The 18,197-nt window shown below is 37.7% G+C and overlaps 1 protein-coding gene across 5 annotated transcripts in view; it reads left to right on the top strand.

Annotated features, from left to right (window-relative positions):
• Positions 1 to 18,197, top strand: part of FNDC3A (fibronectin type III domain containing 3A) — a 220,253-nt gene that overhangs the window by 187,232 nt on the left and 14,824 nt on the right. For 4 of the 5 annotated variants that reach the window (XM_023508068.1, XM_023508069.1, XM_012812747.2 and 1 more), the window contains 9 exons: positions 2,765 to 2,903; positions 4,294 to 4,362; positions 5,275 to 5,393; positions 8,151 to 8,256; positions 8,344 to 8,519; positions 13,562 to 13,675; positions 15,273 to 15,422; positions 15,529 to 15,815; positions 15,923 to 16,135. In XM_023508068.1, coding sequence (XP_023363836.1) covers positions 2,765 to 2,903; positions 4,294 to 4,362; positions 5,275 to 5,393; positions 8,151 to 8,256; positions 8,344 to 8,519; positions 13,562 to 13,675; positions 15,273 to 15,422; positions 15,529 to 15,815; positions 15,923 to 16,135 — 1,373 coding nt within the window. The remainder of the gene's footprint in view (positions 1 to 2,764; positions 2,904 to 4,293; positions 4,363 to 5,274; positions 5,394 to 8,150; positions 8,257 to 8,343; positions 8,520 to 13,561; positions 13,676 to 15,272; positions 15,423 to 15,528; positions 15,816 to 15,922; positions 16,136 to 18,197) is intronic. The other variant, XM_023508067.1, reaches the window with a different exon arrangement.

The following is an 18,197-nucleotide window of genomic DNA, read 5'->3' as shown; positions in this document are numbered from 1 at the left end:
AAAAAAAAAAAAAAAAAAAGAAATTATGTGGGAAGAGTAAGACCTGTCTCTACAAAAAATGTATGTGCGTGTGTATAGAGAAAATTAGCCAGGTATGGTAGTACATGCCTGTAGTCCCAGCTACTCAGGAGGCTGAGGCAGGAGGATTGCTCAAGCCCAGTAGTTTGAGGTTACAGTGAGCTATGGTGAGGCCACTGCACTCCAGCCTGGGCAGCAGAGCAAGACCCTATTTCCAAAAAGAAGAAAAAAAAAAAGTAAGTGGGGTCAAGGGCAGGAATGCACAGTGGGAAACTTGTTAGTATAACTGTAGTTATCCAGAAAAAATAGGAGAAAGGACGCTTTCACTAATGCCATAGTTGTAAAGAACAGTGAAATGGAAGTAGAGTTAACAGGGTGTACTTACAGACTTGATGTGTAAAAGAGAAAGAAGACCAAAGATGTCTACTCTAAGATCTCAGACTAGATCTCCCATTTGACCCCAAATCCCAACACTAGGCATCTACCCAGAAGGAAAAAAGTCATTTTATCATAAAGACATTTGCACTAGATTGAGCTGTGATAACAGCTCAATTTGCAATCACTAAGGTGTGGAAACAACCTAAATACCTATCAGCTCAGGAATGGATCAACAAACTCTGGTATATGTATACCATGGAATACTATTCAGCTGTTAAAAACATGGAGACTTTACATCTTTTGAAATATTCTAGATGAAGATGAAAGACATTCTTCTTAGTTAAGTATCACAAGAATGGAGAAACAATTATCTAATACACTTGTACTAATATGGAGCCAGTAGACAAAACAATACATACCCACATGGGAGAAAAACTCATTTCAGTTCAAGTTGTCCGGGAGGGGAAATGAAGGACAGGGAGAAGGCTGGGGTGCTCTCACTGAATGGGCATGAGGTGGAGGGTGGACGGTTGGCCCACCTTTTGTTTGTGGGACAAAACCATAAGAGGGACTCTACCTGACAAAATCAAATATTTTGACCTGATTGTTTGTACCCTCACATTAACCTGAAATAATTGTGGTTTTTAAGAAAAGGATGTCTGCTTGATTTTTGCCTTGAGCATCTAGGTAATAGGTAGAGGGCAGTGCTTTTTACTGATGGGGAGACCACAAGGAGGGCTGGTTTAGAGAAGAGAAATCATAGTTTGATACTTGAGAGTCCTTTTTTTTTTTTTTGAGACAGAGCTTCAAGCTGTACCCCTGGGTAGAGTGCTGTGGCATCACAGCTCACAGCAACCTCCAACTCCTGGGTTCAAGCGAGTCACCTGCCTCCATCTCCCAAGTAGCTGGGACCACAGGTGCCCACCACAACACCCAACTATTTTTTGGTTGTAGCCGTCATTGTTGTTTGGCAGGCCGGGCTGGATTTGAACCCACCACCTTAGGTGTATGTGGCTGGCACCTTAGCCATTTGAGCCACAGGCGCCGAGCCCTTGAGAGTCCTTAAGTTCAGTTGAAAAGACAGGCAAAAATACATAGGTGTAGTTAAATTTCTAAAATCAAGTATACTAACATCTAGATTTAAATGTTTCTCTATTGCTGATACCGGATTTCCAGGCTCTTGGTCTCGGCAATTCCAGGGACCACAGGATCAGCAGTAAGTCAGGATTTATTTAAAGACTTACGATTTACAACAATCACAAATAACCAAACCTCCTTGCAGAGAGAGCCCAGGAGGGGAACAAGCTCTCCTGCGCAGCCTTTGAGGTCTGTGTTTGGGGCTCTCTGTCAGGGACTTATACAGTGGCAGGGGGGTTGGTTATTTTGCAGGAAGTCAGTGTTGACTCTTAGGGCGTGGTCCTGGTCAATTTAAACCAGCGTTTCAATGACCACTGAGGCCTTGGAAACTGACATGAAATTGACCAGTCAAGAGTGCCTGCAGAGGAGATAGCAAGGTGCCATCCATGAAATTGACTAGCCACAAGTCCAAGTGAGGAGACAGTAGAGCCACTGTCTTCCCCTGCACATGTCCACTGGAGATCTAGATGGTTCCTCCATCAGCTGCAATGTCAACAGGTCCAGGGCTAAGGTGGCAGGCCATGGTGCCACCTTGTTCTGCATCATTGCTACATAAAAAATCACCCCAAAACTTAGTAGTTTGAAAAAATGAACATTTATTATCTTAAAGTTGCTGTGGGTCAAGAATTGTGCCAACTTAACTGGATGATTCTGGCGCAGGGTCTCCAGCAGTCATCTGGAGGCTTGAAGGGAGGACTCGGGGGTCTGCCACCAAGCTCACATAAGTAAGTGGTTGCTGAAGGATCCCTCAGTTCATACCACCTGGGCTTCTCCCTTAGGGGAAGGAAGTTACATGCTACCTTCTATTTGCCCTACAGAGTCATGAAGTGTAACTCACATGCAAAGGAAGAGATTAGGCTTCCCTTTTTGATCAGTGACTGTGTAAACATCTTTTTAAACCCTCAAAGAATTTTAGAAGAATAAGTAAAGCAAGTCTAAAGCCATGAAGACTCACCAGCATATAGCTTATTCTTTTGATGACTCTTGTTTAGTATCAAAATGTTAGACTTACACTTGTGTTTCTGGGGCGGACTCTGAAAGCAGAGCACACTTGCATAGTCTTCACGTATGCCAAGTCCCTGTGGAAGACAAGCAGTTTGCAAAGAAACAAACCATCACAGTCTAAAACGTATTTCATCACTTGGATTAAACCTGTTTGTCTCCCATTGCTTTGTTCGTGAAGCCAGTATCATTAGTTATGAAACATTATTTCTTTTTGTTCTTATTACAGGTTATTGCTTACAATTCAGAAGGCAAAAGTAATCCGAGTGAAGTAGTAGAATTCAGTACCTGCCCTGACAAACCAGGAGTACCTGTTAAGCCTTCAGTTAAAGGAAAGATCCATTCTCACAGTTTTAAAATTACTTGGGGTAAGATATTATGCATATTTGAATATTATTACTTTTCTATTTGATTAAAATAAATTTGAATATGTGGAAAATTTTTAAGATTTTTTAGTAGATTCGTCAACTTAAGCCAGTGCAATAAGAAATGTGAGTCATTCATTGGGGTATTTTTTTTTTCTTTCTGAGACAGAGTCTCAAGCTGCCACCGTGGGTAGAGTGCCATGGTGTCCCAGCTCACAACAACCTCCAACTCCTGGGCTTAAGCGATTCTCTCACCTCAGCCTCACAAGTAGCTGGGACTACAGGCACCTGCCACAATGCCTGGCTATTTTTTGGTTGTAGTTTTCGTTGTTTGGCAGGCCCAGGCTGGGTTTGAACCCGTCAGCTCAGGTGTATGTGGCTGGTGCCTTAGCCACTTGAGCTACAGGCGTGGAGCCTTTTGGGGAAACATTTTTCTTTTTTTTTTTTTTTGCGGTTTTTGGCTGGGGCTGGGTTTGAACCCCCCATCTCCAGCATATGGGGCTGGCGCCCTACTCCTTTGAGCCATAGGCACCGCCCTGTGGAAACTTTTATACTCACACACACTAGGTTCAGGTTTGATGCAGAAGAACTTAAGATTTATTGTAAGACTATCAGCGGGGACTACACTGTGTAAAGGAAAGACTGCTGAGCTTACAGCTAGGTCATCTGGCTTTCATGACAGTGAACATCAGATGGTCACATAAAACAAACATTTATTGTCTGCTTATACTAGTTAATAAAAATGATTATATAAAATTGATTCATGCCTGAAGAATTCAGACCAATAAAAATACTTCAGTGATACTTATAAAATCTCCAAAAGTTTCATATAATTTTAAAATCGAAAGTGAATAGAATATTGTACAGCCATTAAAAAATTTGTAACCAAGGCCAGTCATAGAGGCTCAAACCTGTAATCCTAGCACTTTGGGAGGCTGAAGTGGGAGGGTTGCTTGAGGCTAGGAATTTGAGACCAGCCTAGGCAACATAGCAAAGTCCTGTCTCTACAGAAATAAAAAATTATCCTGACTTGGTAGCACATGCCTGTAGTCTAGCTACTCAGGAGGCTGAGGTGAGAGGATCCTTTCAGACCAGGAGTTCAAGGCTGTAGTGAGCTGTGATCATACCACACTGCACTCCAGCCTGGGCTATAGAGCAAGACTTTGTTTCTTTTTAAAAAGAAAAAAGTTGTTAACAGAGAGCCATATTTACAAATATGAAAAGCAGTTGACAGCAGCATAGAGTAATTAGGTATTGGTGTTAATAAGAAAGATTTGAGGGTGGTTCCTTTTTCTTATTAAATAATCCTAGTTTAGTATTCTGTTGATAGAATTTTTTGTCATTTTTATGTTGTGTGTACTTTATCTAATACCACTTTTGCTTCTTTGAATAGATCCACCAAAAGATAGCGGAGGGGCAGCCATTAATAAATACGTGGTGGAAATGGCAGAAGGTTCTAATGGTAAAAATTTAACTTGTATTTAATTTTTAATTAAATTAAAATTGATATATTTATTCCAGGCAGTCTGTCTCTACTCTTCGTGTCTTTACATTTTATATTACATCTTTCTTCCTTCTTGGTTTTCATATACCACCATAAAAAAGATGTTTTATTTTGCTTTGGGCTGTTCTTAATTTTTTTTTTCTTGCAGTTAGGATTTTTGCCTGTTGTGACCCACTTTAAATTCTTATCTCCATAAGTACGGTTAATCAAATGTAAAACTACTATACTCCTATATTATTACCTTTACGTGTTTTTTTAAAATCTGTTTACGTTGCTCAGTCCCTCTGTACCTACACTAAATCATTAGATACTATGAAGTCTTCTAAAGGCTAATTTTTATTGTAAGATTTATGCCCAGATTTATCAGAGAGAGATTACCTTCTAAAGTGTGACTCACATTTTGCTAGTTTTTGCAATGAATTTATGACTAATGAACTCTGTTCTTGAATCACACATTTAATAACGTTTATTTCTGTGAAATGACCTATTTACTGCAAAAAAAAATATGTAATTTAATTAAGACTAAACTTCTTACTGTATTAGTTCTTTCTACACTCTCTTTATTATTATGTTATTACAGGCCAGGAAACACATTTAAATTGCTTAATTAAACACAAATTATCAATCTAGGCCAAACTCTGTAAAGAGTTACAGAGTTATTTCACTTCCATAAAGCCAGGCAGATTTGTCTAAGAAGCTTGCCACATAAAGAAAAGCAGATCATTTCTAGGAAACCGACACGGGCTCATATAGTTTCTGACAAATTACATAAACACTTATTTAGTAAAGCTAGGATACCTGCTGTGTCCATGATACCAGAACGTTAATCATTACCTTGTAGATGATTGAACACAATTCCTAACCTTACAGGAAACAAATGGGATATGATATACAGTGGCGCTACCAGGGAACATCTCTGTGATCGTCTGAATCCTGGCTGTTTCTACCGTTTACGGGTTTACTGCATCAGCGATGGAGGACAGAGTGCGGTAATGCTCAGATGCAAACTCTCTTTCTTTGTTGTTAACTTGACCAAATGGGATGGGATCACCGAATGCCGTTTCAAATATTGAAAACTATCCACAAATGTAGAAAAGTAATTTCTATAACCTGGGTGGTTAATGTTGTAGTGACCAGAATATTCTAACGTTGTCTGACTGATATTTAGTTTTGAAAAATATATATATATAAAAACATTGAAGAATACATTATAATGATAAATTTTAGGATGATACTTAATAAACAGACTAAGCAGAAATAAGAATAAAATAATTACAGACTGATTTAGTGTCCCATAAACTGCAGGACAAACCATGAAATACCATTTATTGCTTAAACCTAGTTTGTAATATTTACTTACTTCAGAAAAGCTGGCCATTATTTTATTATTAGAGACCAATAACCAAAATGGACTTTTAAAGTACCTTATTTATTTTTTTCTTTTTTGCAGTTTTTGGCCGGGGCTGGGTTTGAACCTGCCACCTCCAGCATATGGGGCCAGTGCCCTACTCCTTTGAGCCACAAGTGCTGCCCCAGTACCATATTTTTTAAGTATAAGACATTTATAATATTCTAGAGAGGTATGGTTTTTGTTTTTGTTTTTGTTTTTTGAGACAGGGCCTCAAGCTATCCCCCTGGGTAGAGTGCCATGACATCACAGCTTACAGCAACCTCCAACTCCTGGGCTCAAGCGAGTCTCCTGCCTCAGCCTCCCAAGTAGCTGGGACCACAGGCGCCCGCCACAAGCCCGGCTGTTTTTTGGTTGCAGCCGTCATTGTTGTTTGGCGGGCTTGGGCTAGATTCGAATCTGCCACCTTAGATGTATGTGGCTAGCACCTTAGCCACTTGAGCCACAGGCGCTGAGCCAGAGATATGGTTTTTAATAGGAACGACGTTTTGTTTTTTTTTTTTGAGACAGACTTTGTCACCCTCAGTAGAGTGTTGTGACATCATAGCTCTCAGCAACCTCAAACTCTTCGGATCAAGAGATTCTCTTATCTCAGCTTCCCAAGTAGCTGGAACAACAGGCATCTGCCACAATGCCCAGGTTTTTTTTTTTTTTTTTTAGAGACAGGAGTCTTGCTCTTGCTCAAGCTAGTCTTGAACCTGTGAGCTCAGACAATCCACCCACCTCAGCCTCCCAGAGTGCTAAGATTACAGACACGAGCCACTGCGCCTGGCCAGGAATGACTTTTTTAATAAATCTCACCAAGATTAGTTTCTTGGAGCATTCACAGTTATTATTTTTCAAAATGGAAATTAATGCAATGAAAGTGTTCTTTTTTAAAAAATGAAATAAAAGCCTCAGCGCCTGTTGCACAGTGGTTACATGCACCAAGGGTGGCGGGTTCAAACCCGGCCTGGGCTATCAGCTAAACAGTGACAACTGAAACAAAAATGGCCGGGTGTTGTGGCAGGTGCCTATAGTCCCAGCTGCTTGGGAGGCTGAAGCAAGATTGCTTAAGCCTAAGAGTTTGAGGTTGTTGTGAGCTGTGACACCACAGCATTCTACCAAGGTCGATACAGACTCTCTCTAAAAAAAAAAAAAAAAGAAAGAAAGAAAGAAATATAAGCAATTCGTTGACAATAAGTATTGTAAAACTGAGTGTAAGTCCTGTTCAACTGGCTGGCTTGCAATGCAAAAAAAATCTGCCTGGATTTAAGAAAAGCATTCACCCACACCCTGCACTCCCCCCCAAAAATCTTCTACTATAGCATTATAGTATTCTAGTACCTGATAATCTTTCTGCATAAAATGATAACAAAATATTTTATTGGTGTTTATAAAGAATGTTAAATATAAACCTTAATATGATGCAGGTAGGAAAGTGGTACTGAGTTTGTGCCAATGCTTTTAAGAGAATGTCCTTTAAAATAAAACAAAAAGAATAGCATAAAAACTAAAAGCAATATCACCTACCTAGAAAGATGGAAAATACCTGGAAAAGCTTACCTGGTTTTTGAATTATATTTAGGTGGAAAAGAAGAAGGAAACATTATTTTTAAATAACTGAATTAGCCAGCCATGGTGATGGCACACCTATATCCCCAGCTATTTGGAGATTGAGGCAAGAGAATCAGCTTGAGCCTAGGAGTTTGAGGCTGCAGTGCACTGGATCACACCTGTATACAGACACTGTACCTCAGCCTGGCAACAATGAGACCTCATCTCTAAAAATAAACAAATCTGTGTTTTAGTTAAAAATACAGGAAAGTAGCCAAAATACTCTAAACCTCCTGAAAATAAGGTGAATAACATTTATAGAAAATAAAAACATCCCTTCTTAAAAAGAGATTTGTTGATCCCTTTGGACAAGATCAAAAGTATTCCCCATTAAGTTGTATTTGGAAATTGTTTTATAGTTTTTTAAATATAGAAAGAAAAACATTTGTTAGGGTTCTTTTTAAGGTAACTTGCTTTGTGTATAGTAGTTACATAGTTTGTGTTTGTCTATGAAAATTGTGAATTTTAATGATTTGAGTTTTGATTTTATTCAGAACTTTTCCCCATTTCACTTAATAATTAAGTACCATTTCAAATTATTGATGCAATGTTTGTTTGTTTTTACCAAAAGCAATCCAATTTGATTGAGTTTTGATTTTATTCAGAACTTTTCCCCATTTCACTTAATAATTAAGTACCATTTCAAATTATTGATGCAATGTTTGTTTGTTTTTACCAAAAGCAATCCAATTATTTGGTTTCAGGGGTTTTTTTTGTTTTGTTTTTGCTTTTGTTTTGGCAGGTCTCTGAATCCTTGCTGGTGCAGACTCCAGCTGTGCCTCCTGGCCCATGCCTCCCTCCCAGATTACAGGGTAGACCCAAAGCAAAAGAAATACAGTTACGATGGGGTAATCACTGTTTTGCTAATATATTACAATGAAATTAGAACTAAAAGTATTCAACTTGTTAAACTGCATAAATCTTTCTACCTTTAGTACCCCCTCTGGTTGATGGTGGATCACCCATTTCCTGTTATGGTGTAGAAATGTCTCCTGTTGAAAAAGATGAGCCCAGAGACATTTATCAAGGTACTGAATTAGAATGTACAGTGAGCAACCTTCTTCCTGGAAAGACATACAGCTTCAGACTGCATGCTGCTAACAAAATGGGGGTAAGAACATGCTGATTGATTATTATGATAAGTTTTTCATTTTAACATAGGTCGCACATCCATTTGGCTTTTAAAATGTGACTCCAAATTTTATTTTTTATTTTTTCATTTTTTTTGCAGTTTTTTGGCCAAGGCCAGGTTTCAACCCATCACCTCCGGTATATGGGGCCAGCGCCCTACTCCTTGAGCCACAGGCACCACCCATCAAATTTTATAATTTTTAATAAGCCTGTATTGATAAATAAGAGAGAGGCTAGTATATTCCATAACTTAACCATTGTAGAATCTCAGTATTTTCAAAATTTCACTTAAAGTTTGTGATAATTTGGACTTCAGCTGAGCCAAAATTTACCCTTTAGGGCCTACTTAGTAATTTTTAAGAGTTAGAAAGCAAGATCATAAGTACTTAATTTTTTGAGGCTGATTATATGCAGCATTTACGTTTAGTTGGCAACTAATTATGGTTCATTTTTCTTCCCAAGGAAAAAACTTATTATTTTAAGCCTTTTTGATTTTGTATGAGTTTTTAAAAATTATTAAGTATGCATCCATACTTCTCTATAAAGTGGGACAAAATAGGTGATACCTCATTTTACATCTGAGGAAACGGGGGCTCAGAGAAGCTAAATATCTTGCCCTCAATCATACAGACTAAGTGATAGAGACAAGCCACAAACCTGGGTTTGTCCACTTAGCTATGACACCTCTCTAAGTTTCCCTAAGAACAAAGCACTAATTTCTTACCTCACTGAGTAACACTATGTTTCTTTGAATTCTTCTATAATTAAAATTTCACAAAATTGGGCAGCGCCTGTGGCTCAAAGGGGTAGGCTGCTGGCCCCATATTCTGGAGGTGGCGGGTTCAAACCCAGCCCCAGCCAAAAAAAAAAAAATTTTTTTTTCACAAAAGTGACTGACACCTTTCTCCTCCATGTTATTTCAGATTTCAGTGAACTGCACCATATTTGAAATCCCATTGTCCAAATGAATTTTGTATTTATATCTGTAAACTTAAATTCTTTATGTCATATTTATATACTTTATTATCTGTGTGACTGGTATATTTCACCAGGTTAATATGTATAACAATAGTATTTATTTGTAGATACCTTTTTTGTATGTATTTATTATAGTCAAATAATTTGCTCCACCAGCAGAGCAATCTGTAAGTCTAAACTACTTAATGATACACTTTTATTTGGATTTTTGTTTTGTTTTTGAGACGAGGTCTCACTGTGGCTGAGGCTAGTCTCAAACTTGTGAGCTCAGGCAATCTACCGGCCTCTGCCTCCCAGAGTGCTAAGATTACAGGCATGATTTTATTTGGAATTTTAATTTCTAACTAAATGATCAAATTTTTAAAACTTTATTGTTCTAAATTAAGAACTTTTTGAACAAAAATTTAAAACTCTGCCATAGTTCATTGGGGTTTTTTTAATGTGAAACAATTATTTACAAGATTATCTCAAGATTATTTTTCATAAAGTAGGCACATTATATCAACATTTTGCTTTGTTTATAAATTTACTGTCCAGGATTTTTAGGTGGTATTCATGTGAAATTAAGGCAGATAGTCTGGCAGTTTCCTGTAGCTATGTTGTGTTCTTTTTTACATTGCTTCTACTTAGATATAGTTATTATAAGTTCATGAAATATAATATAAATGAGAATAAGGAATTTATTACATTGACAATTTTAAACCTTTGATATTTTTTAAAAATTCTTCATGAATGTAATAGAAGCTACTAGAGGGAGGCAGTGTAAGCATTAAAGTGGCAATTTGTGAAATAGCCCAGTATTTCTGAAATAAAAACACATTTTTTGTTTATATGTGTGATCATATTTAAATAGATTTTTGGTTTTTGCCATTTTCTGAGGTTTATATAGTAGTATATAGCTTTAAACTATATAAAATTTTGTGGAAGGATTTTTGTTTGTTTGTTTTAAAGGACAGTCTCTCACTTTATCATCCTGGGTAGAGTGCCAGGGCGTCACAGCTCACAGCAGCCTCCAACTCCTGGCTTAGGCGATTCTCTTGCCTTAGCCTCCCAAGTAACTGGGACTACCGGCGCCCGCCACAATGCTCAGCTATTTTTTGTTGCAGTTTGGCCAGGGCTGGGTTCAAACCCACCATCCTCAGTATATAGGGCTGGTGCCCTACCCACTAAGTCACAGGTGCCGCCCTGTAGAAGGATTTTTTTTAAACATTATAAATTTTAAAATCAGTATCAGGCTTGGCACCTGTAGCTCAGTGATTAGGGCGCCAGCCACTTACACCAGGGCTGGCAGGTTCAAACCCAACCCGAGCCTACTAACAACAATGACAACTACAACAAAAAAAATAACTAGGTGTTGTGATGGGTGCCTGTAGTCCCAGCTACTTGGGAGGCTGAGGCCAGAGAATCGCTTAAGCCCAAGAGTTGGAGGTTGCTGTGAGCTGTGACGCCATAGGACTCCACCAAGGATGACACAGTAAGACTCTGTCTCAAAAAAAAAAAAAAAAATCAGTATCAAAGTGAACCATCTTCTGTTAATAAAATGTAAGAGTCCTTAACATTTAGAAACTATCATTTATAGTTATAAGGACTCTTGCATTTTTGTTATTTATAGATGTTAGATTAGAACAGATTTGTCTGTATTTTTTTTACCATATCTAATGATACTTTTTTCATTAGATCGTTCTTCAAAAGCAGTATTAGTTGTTACAGTTTACTATTTTGATTATTTAGCATATACTTTACCTTGATTCACCACATTTATTGTGTGGATTCATGGCCAGAAGTCAACATTGTTTCAGGAGAGCTGATAACCTTCATTTAAAGTCCAACTAAAATCAGTACTAGCAACAAAAGGAAGCATCTTTTCAAAATTTACTTTTGTTTCTCTTTGCCATAAATAGCAGCATTGATTTTTTTTTTTACTTTGTGTTTGTTATAAAACAGTTGAATTCACAATATTAGCCTAAAATACTGATGATATTGTGATAATATAAAACTGTAAAAATTCCTGTACAATATCAGATCTGTAGGAAAAATGAAGCACTTATTAACTGAAATCACTGGTACTCAGAATAAAATAAACATGGTCAAGGAATGAACTTTGTTTTGGAAAAAAATTTTTATTTTATTATTAAAATATTATAGTTTTATTTTTAGGGTTACATTGAATAGTTGCTTTCCCCTTAAGGGTTAATCCCTATATATATAAAACTTGGTACATTAAAATCCCTATCCTTTGGTGAGCCCATTGTTATGTATTAAAATAAAAGTTGTTCTTATGGGTGTCTAATGTGTCTTCTGAATTAACAATGATTTAAATAATTGACTGATTTTAATATTAATTTTTTTTGTTTGTTTTGTTTTTTGGAGACAGAGTCTCAGTTTGTCATCCTTGGTAGAGGGCTGTGGCGTTATAGCTCACAGCAACCTCAAATTCCTGGGCTCAAATGATCCTTTTATCTTAGCCTCCTGAGTAGCTGGGACTACAGGCACCAGCTATTTTTAGAGATAAGGTCTCACTCTGGCTCAGCCTGATATTAAACTCGTGAGCTGAGAGGCAATCTACCCGCCCTGGTCTCCTAGAGTGCTGGGATTACAGGCGTAAGTCACCAAACCAGGCCCTAATATTAAATTTTTGTTAACAACTGAACATTTTTTTTTTTTTTTTTTTTTTTTTGAGACGGAGCCTCAAACTATCCCCCTGGGTAGAGTGCCATGGCATCACGCTCACAGCAACCTCCAACTCCTGGGCTCAAGCGAGTCTCCTGCCTCCGCCTCCCAAGTAGCTGGGACTACAGGCACCCGCCACAGTGCCCGGCCATTTTTTGGTTGCAGCCATCATTGTTGTTTGGCGGGCCCGAGCTGGGGAATCGAACCCACCACCTTAGGTGTATGTGGCTGGCACCTTAGCCTCTTGAGCCACAGGCGCCGAGTCACAACTGAACATTCTTACACAGTTTTCTTAGAAATCAATATACCTCTTAAAGATGGGCATTTGACAAAACCACCCGATACAGTGTGGTAAGACGTAGGTTTATTTCTGATAATTGGAATGATAAACCACTATTAAGTGAAAATACCAATGTGTTGGACTTTTTCTTTGACTAATTAGCTTAAGAAAATTGATCACTAGACATTTCTGTGATTTTTCTCCTACATCTCAGGAAGGGAAGAGTTTGCCAACATTGAATGAAGTTTTTTATAGTCCAGGTAATGTATGCTAAAATTTATAATGAGAAGGCTGGGCGTGGTGGCTCATGCCTTTAATCCTAGCACTCTGGGAGGCCAGGGCAGGTAGATGCCTGAGCTCACGGGTTCAAGACCACCCTGAGCAAGAGCAAGACCCCATCTCTAAAAATAGCCAGGTGTTGTGGTGGGCACCTGTAGTTCTAGCTACTGGGGAGGCTGAGGCAAGAGAATGGCTTGAGCACAAGAGTTTGAGGTTGCTGTGAGCTGTGATGCCATGGCACTCTACCAAGGATGACAAAGTAAGACTCTGTCTCCAAAAAAAAAAAAATAATAATGAGAGATTGGGATTTTTAGGATAAAACAGAAAAATCAAATGATGATATAAAATAAGTATAACTTTATAGATCAGAATAAAGTTTGATATGGGATGTAATACCTGAATATTTTAAAAGAATCCTAAAATGCAAAAGACAAATGATAATTTTGCCTTCCAGCTCTCATGCCTTTAATTGGTGTCCATTTCTTCACTCCTCACGTTTCTTCTGTCTTATTCCACCTACCTAATTCCCTAATTCCCTGACCTTCTTCCAGAAACCAGTCCATGAAGGAATAAGGGCACACAGAAGAAGCTATAATAAATAAAACTTTACAAAATTTCTCACACCTTTACTTCTGTGATTATTAAATTAAATCTTTTTACTTCCTGTGAATGCTTATAGAATGGTAACTAAATTGATCTTGAAGTACAGAGAAAATATACTTAATTATTTATGAATATTTAAATACAGAGTTCTGTGCAGTCAGTGGGCATTTAAGGGTAAAAAATAAAAACAGTGGTTATATTTGTTTTTCTAGTTTGGACCATTTTCAGAAAAATATGATGTTACTACAGCCCCTGGGCCACCAGATCAGTGTAAACCCCCCCAAGTGACCTGCAGATCTGCAGCGTGTGCACAAGTGAATTGGGAGGTACTGTGATTCTCACTGACTTGGGTTTATTCCTTACGTGATTAAAATCGTTTACATAAAAGAATAAGGATGCTATTCATTTGCCTCCTAAATTTTACATAGAGTAAGTCCTAGTTACATTCATGCTGTAAAAATGAGTTCCTTTTTATCTTTGAAACATTTGAGTAAAGTCTGTTTGCATTACAAATATTTAGACTCTTGTTCATGATGTGCTTTGTATTTTTATCAAAGATTCTGTCTCAGTACTGAGATTTCAGTCACTGGTAACTTACTGTTCAGAACAAACATTCATAGGAATTAGTATAATGTTATTTCTCTTATACTTATTATCTCCAATGTACTTACTATGTGTACTAATAATCAGTAATGATAATTATATTTTCAGTTTCCTTTGAAATTAAAGAAAATGTCTTTGTATGGTTTAACATTTTATATTACTTAATAGAATTATTTTGAAATATATTTACCTTAAAATTCTCTTTCTAAAATTATTCTTAGTCATATTTCCACTTCTGATTAAAAAGTTATATTTTTTCTCTCCACATCCACTCCAGCATCTGCAGCTTTGAGACTTTTTGATGTGGGCTCATCTCACTGGGGTTAGATGATATCTCAGGGTGGTTATGATTTGCATTTCTCTGATGATGAGGGACAATGAGCATTTTTTCAGATGTTTGTTAGCTATTTGTCTGTCTTCATCAGAGAAGATTCTGTTTATATCTCTTGCCTAGAGGTAGATGGGATTGTTTACCCTTTTTCTGTTGATTAATTTGAGTTCTCTGCTGGCGTGGATGTAGAGAGAAGAGAACCTTTTACACTGCTGGTGGGACTGCAAACTAATACAACCTTTTTGGAAGGAGGTATGGAGAATCCTCAGAGAACTCAAATTAGACTTCCCATTTCATCTTGCAATCCCATTACTACCCAGAAGAAAAATCATTATATCATAAGGACATTTGAGTTAGACTGTTTCTCACAGCTCAATTTACAATCACCAAAACGTGGAAACAACCTAAATGCCCAGCAACCCAAGAATGGATTAATAAGCTGTGGTATATATATACCATGGAATACTATTCAGCCATTAAAAAAGATGGAGACTTTACATCTTTTGTATTAACCTGGATGGAGATGGAACACATTCTTCTTAGTAAAGCATCACAAGAATGGAGAAGCAAAAATCCAATGTACTAAATTCTAATATGAAGGCAGTAGATGAGCTAATACAAGGGGGTGGGGTAGGGGAATGAGAGATCAGGGAGAGGGATAGGGGTCACGGTGTACAGCACACCTCTTGGGCGCAGGACACAGTTACAAAAGGGACTTTACCTAACAGCCGCAATTGATGTAACCTAATTCTTTATACCCTCAATGAATCCCAAACAATAAATAAAAACAGATTTTTTGACCAATCTTAAATTCAGATAATCTTAATGAATAAAATATAAGATTGAACCATTCGATTGTGCTTAAATATTTTAATAAAATTCAAAAACAGTCCTATTTTCAATGTGTTCATCAGCTAAAGAACATGTTTGCCCAAAAGCCGTTTACTCAATGTCAAGCCTAAGACCTTTACACTTTTCTTAATTTAAAGGTTCCTTTGAGTAATGGAACAGACGTCACTGAATATCGGTTGGAGTGGGGAGGAGTTGAAGGAAGTATGCAGATATGTTACTGTGGGCCTGGTCTTAGTTATGAATTAAAAGGACTTTCACCAGCAACTACATATTATTGCAGAGTCCAGGTAAAAGTGATCAGTGCCTTGTCACTTGAAATATCTAGAGCTTTGTGTTTCACCAGCATTTTCATGGTCATGTCTTTGTTAACATGGAGACTCTGTTAATTTATAGGCTCTGAGTGCTGTGGGTGCAGGCCCTTTCAGTGAAGTGGTAGCCTGTGTGACTCCACCATCAGTTCCTGCTGTTGTGACTTGTCTCCAAGAAATAAGTGATGATGATGATATAGAAGATCCTCATTATTCCCCTTCTACATGCCTTGCAATAAGCTGGGAAAATCCTTGTGACCATGGTTCAGAAATCCTTGCCTACAGCATAGACTTTGGAGATAAACAGCCCTTGACAGTGGGAAAGGTCACAAGCTATATTATAGACAATTTGCAACCAGATACAACATACAGGTATACTCGGAAAACTATGTTAATTTTTGCCTAGACCGGAGGGGTACTTTAAATAAAATAATCATCAACTAAACCTTAACTTTTTTTTTTTTAATGTGGCACTTAAGAATACGAATTCAAGCCTTGAATAGCCTTGGAGCTGGTCCGTTCAGCCATATGATAAAATTAAAAACTAAGCCGCTCCCTCCTGATCCACCTCGTCTGGAATGCGTTGCCTTTAGCCACCAGAACCTTAAGCTGAAATGGGGAGAAGGAACCCAAAAGACATTGTCAACAGATTCTATTCAGTACCACCTTCAGATGGAGGACAAAAATGGAAGGTAGATTTTTAAATTCTTTATATAGTTTCCTAGGTCTTAAGTATATAAACTACAGAAGTAAATAAGTTTTCAGAAACAGTTATGATTGTCATAAGAAATGATTTTTAAGTGCACTGGTTTTTAAAAACCAGCAGACACAATACAATGTCAATTTTTTGTTTATAATTTGTGAGAGGCCAAGAGAAAAATACTAAATGGGCTATACTTTGTTCTTTAACCCACTTACTCTCTTCGTGATAGTCAGACCTAATCTTGCCTATACACTAACTCTTCAGTGTTTGTTCCAGCCGGACACAAATTTTACACTGAATGATTAGATTGGCTTAAGGCTCTGAGATCCTTGGGGACAGGGATTGTCTCAATCTCCTCCACACCTGACAGAGGGCTGCACATTCCATGGATATAATTCACTTTCTCACTTTCAAAATCTCACTAGGTTCTGTGATTAGTTATCTATTCCCTTTGCTAATCTCCCTGTTACTCAAGTTCTTTTGTATGCCTCTATCATTAACATTTTCATACACCTGTTGTACATTTCCCATATACCAGGCCCCACTAAATCGTGCATTTGAATTCCAGTGTTATAGCCCAGGCACGCTGGGTCTCGCCTGTAATCCCAGCACTCTGGGAGGCCGAAGTGGGTGGATTGCTTGAACTCACAGGTTGGAGACCAGCCTGAGCAAGTGCAAGACCCCATCTCTAAAAATAGCCGGGCATTGTGGTGGGCACATGTAGTCCCAGCTACTGGGGAGGCTGAGGCAAGAGAATCAGGAGTTGAACCCAGGAGTTTGAGGTTGCTGGAAGCTATGACACCATGGCACTCTACCAACAGCAACAAAACGAAACTGTTTCAAAAACAAAAAAATAAAAAAGAATTATACGGTGTTACTCAAAATATTTAAAATCTAGAACCATTTATTCACATTACATCCCATATAAACAATATCTTCCATAGTTCTTTCATACCTTCTCATATTTTAAGAAATTTTAATTATATTTTTCTGTTTTGGTTTTTTTTTTTTTTGCAGTTTTTGGCCGGGGCTGGGTTTGGGCCCGCCATCTCCAGCATATGGGGCTCGCACCCTACTCCTTTGAGCCACAGGTGCCGCCCTTAATTTTATTTTTCACTTGATGGATTCAGAATACTAGTAACAGTTTTCCAAAGGTTTACTTTGTTTTTTATGTTAGGTTTGTATCTTAGCCAAGTATTCAACAGTGGAATATTCATGATGCTTATACATAAGTACTCTATCAGAAATATTTACACATTTAAATAACATATATAATAATTTTGCATACTGTATCACCAGTAAGAACATTATACAAAACAGACAGTATTGAACATTTCCTGAAATCTATGTGTTGTTTACATACTCTTGGTAGCCTTATCTCTAGAAGGAAGTTCTTTGCCTTGCCATGGGTTTTTTTATAGCCATTTATCTTTTCATAAGTGGTATGTGTTACCCATTACAGAGTGAATTCTTTAAATTTTTTTCATCCCCTTTCTAGCATTTAAATTTGGAGTAATGCAAGAAGGCTTACTGGAGAAATAGGTCTAATTAATGTTTGGTTGAAAGACAACAGAATAAAAATTTTATTAACTGTAAATTCTATTATAGCCTATTACAGAACTTCAAACTTAATTAATACTAGCATCTAGAGGATTATTGTAGGGTGTAAATATGGCTTACAGCCTTTGGCTTTGGAAATAAAGAAATTAAAACCTATTATGACATTATAAATTTAATAAACTGAATCAAATTAATATCTTTGGTTACTTTTCTTTCCTCTAATTTTTCACAACTATTTACACTTGGCTATGAGGATGTCAGAATGCTCCGTTAACAGTTCCCAGATCAGGCTCAGTGCCTGTGGCTCAAGTTGGCGCTAAGGCGCCAACCACATACACCTAAGGTAGCGGGTTTGAATCCAGCCCAGCCAGCCAAACAACAATGACGGCTGCAACCAAAAAAAATAGCCAGGCATTGTGGCGGGCGCCTGTGGTCCCAGCTACTTGGGAGGCAGAGGCAGGAGACTCGCTTGAACCCAGGAGTTGGAGGTT

This window comes from Otolemur garnettii, unplaced genomic scaffold (assembly GCF_000181295.1).
Source record: "Otolemur garnettii isolate 467f Iridium unplaced genomic scaffold, OtoGar3 scaffold00221, whole genome shotgun sequence".
NCBI classification, from domain to species: Eukaryota; Metazoa; Chordata; class Mammalia; order Primates; family Galagidae; genus Otolemur; species Otolemur garnettii.
Note: the sequence above shows the minus strand (reverse complement) of the source record. Positions and strands in the feature narration are given on the sequence as shown.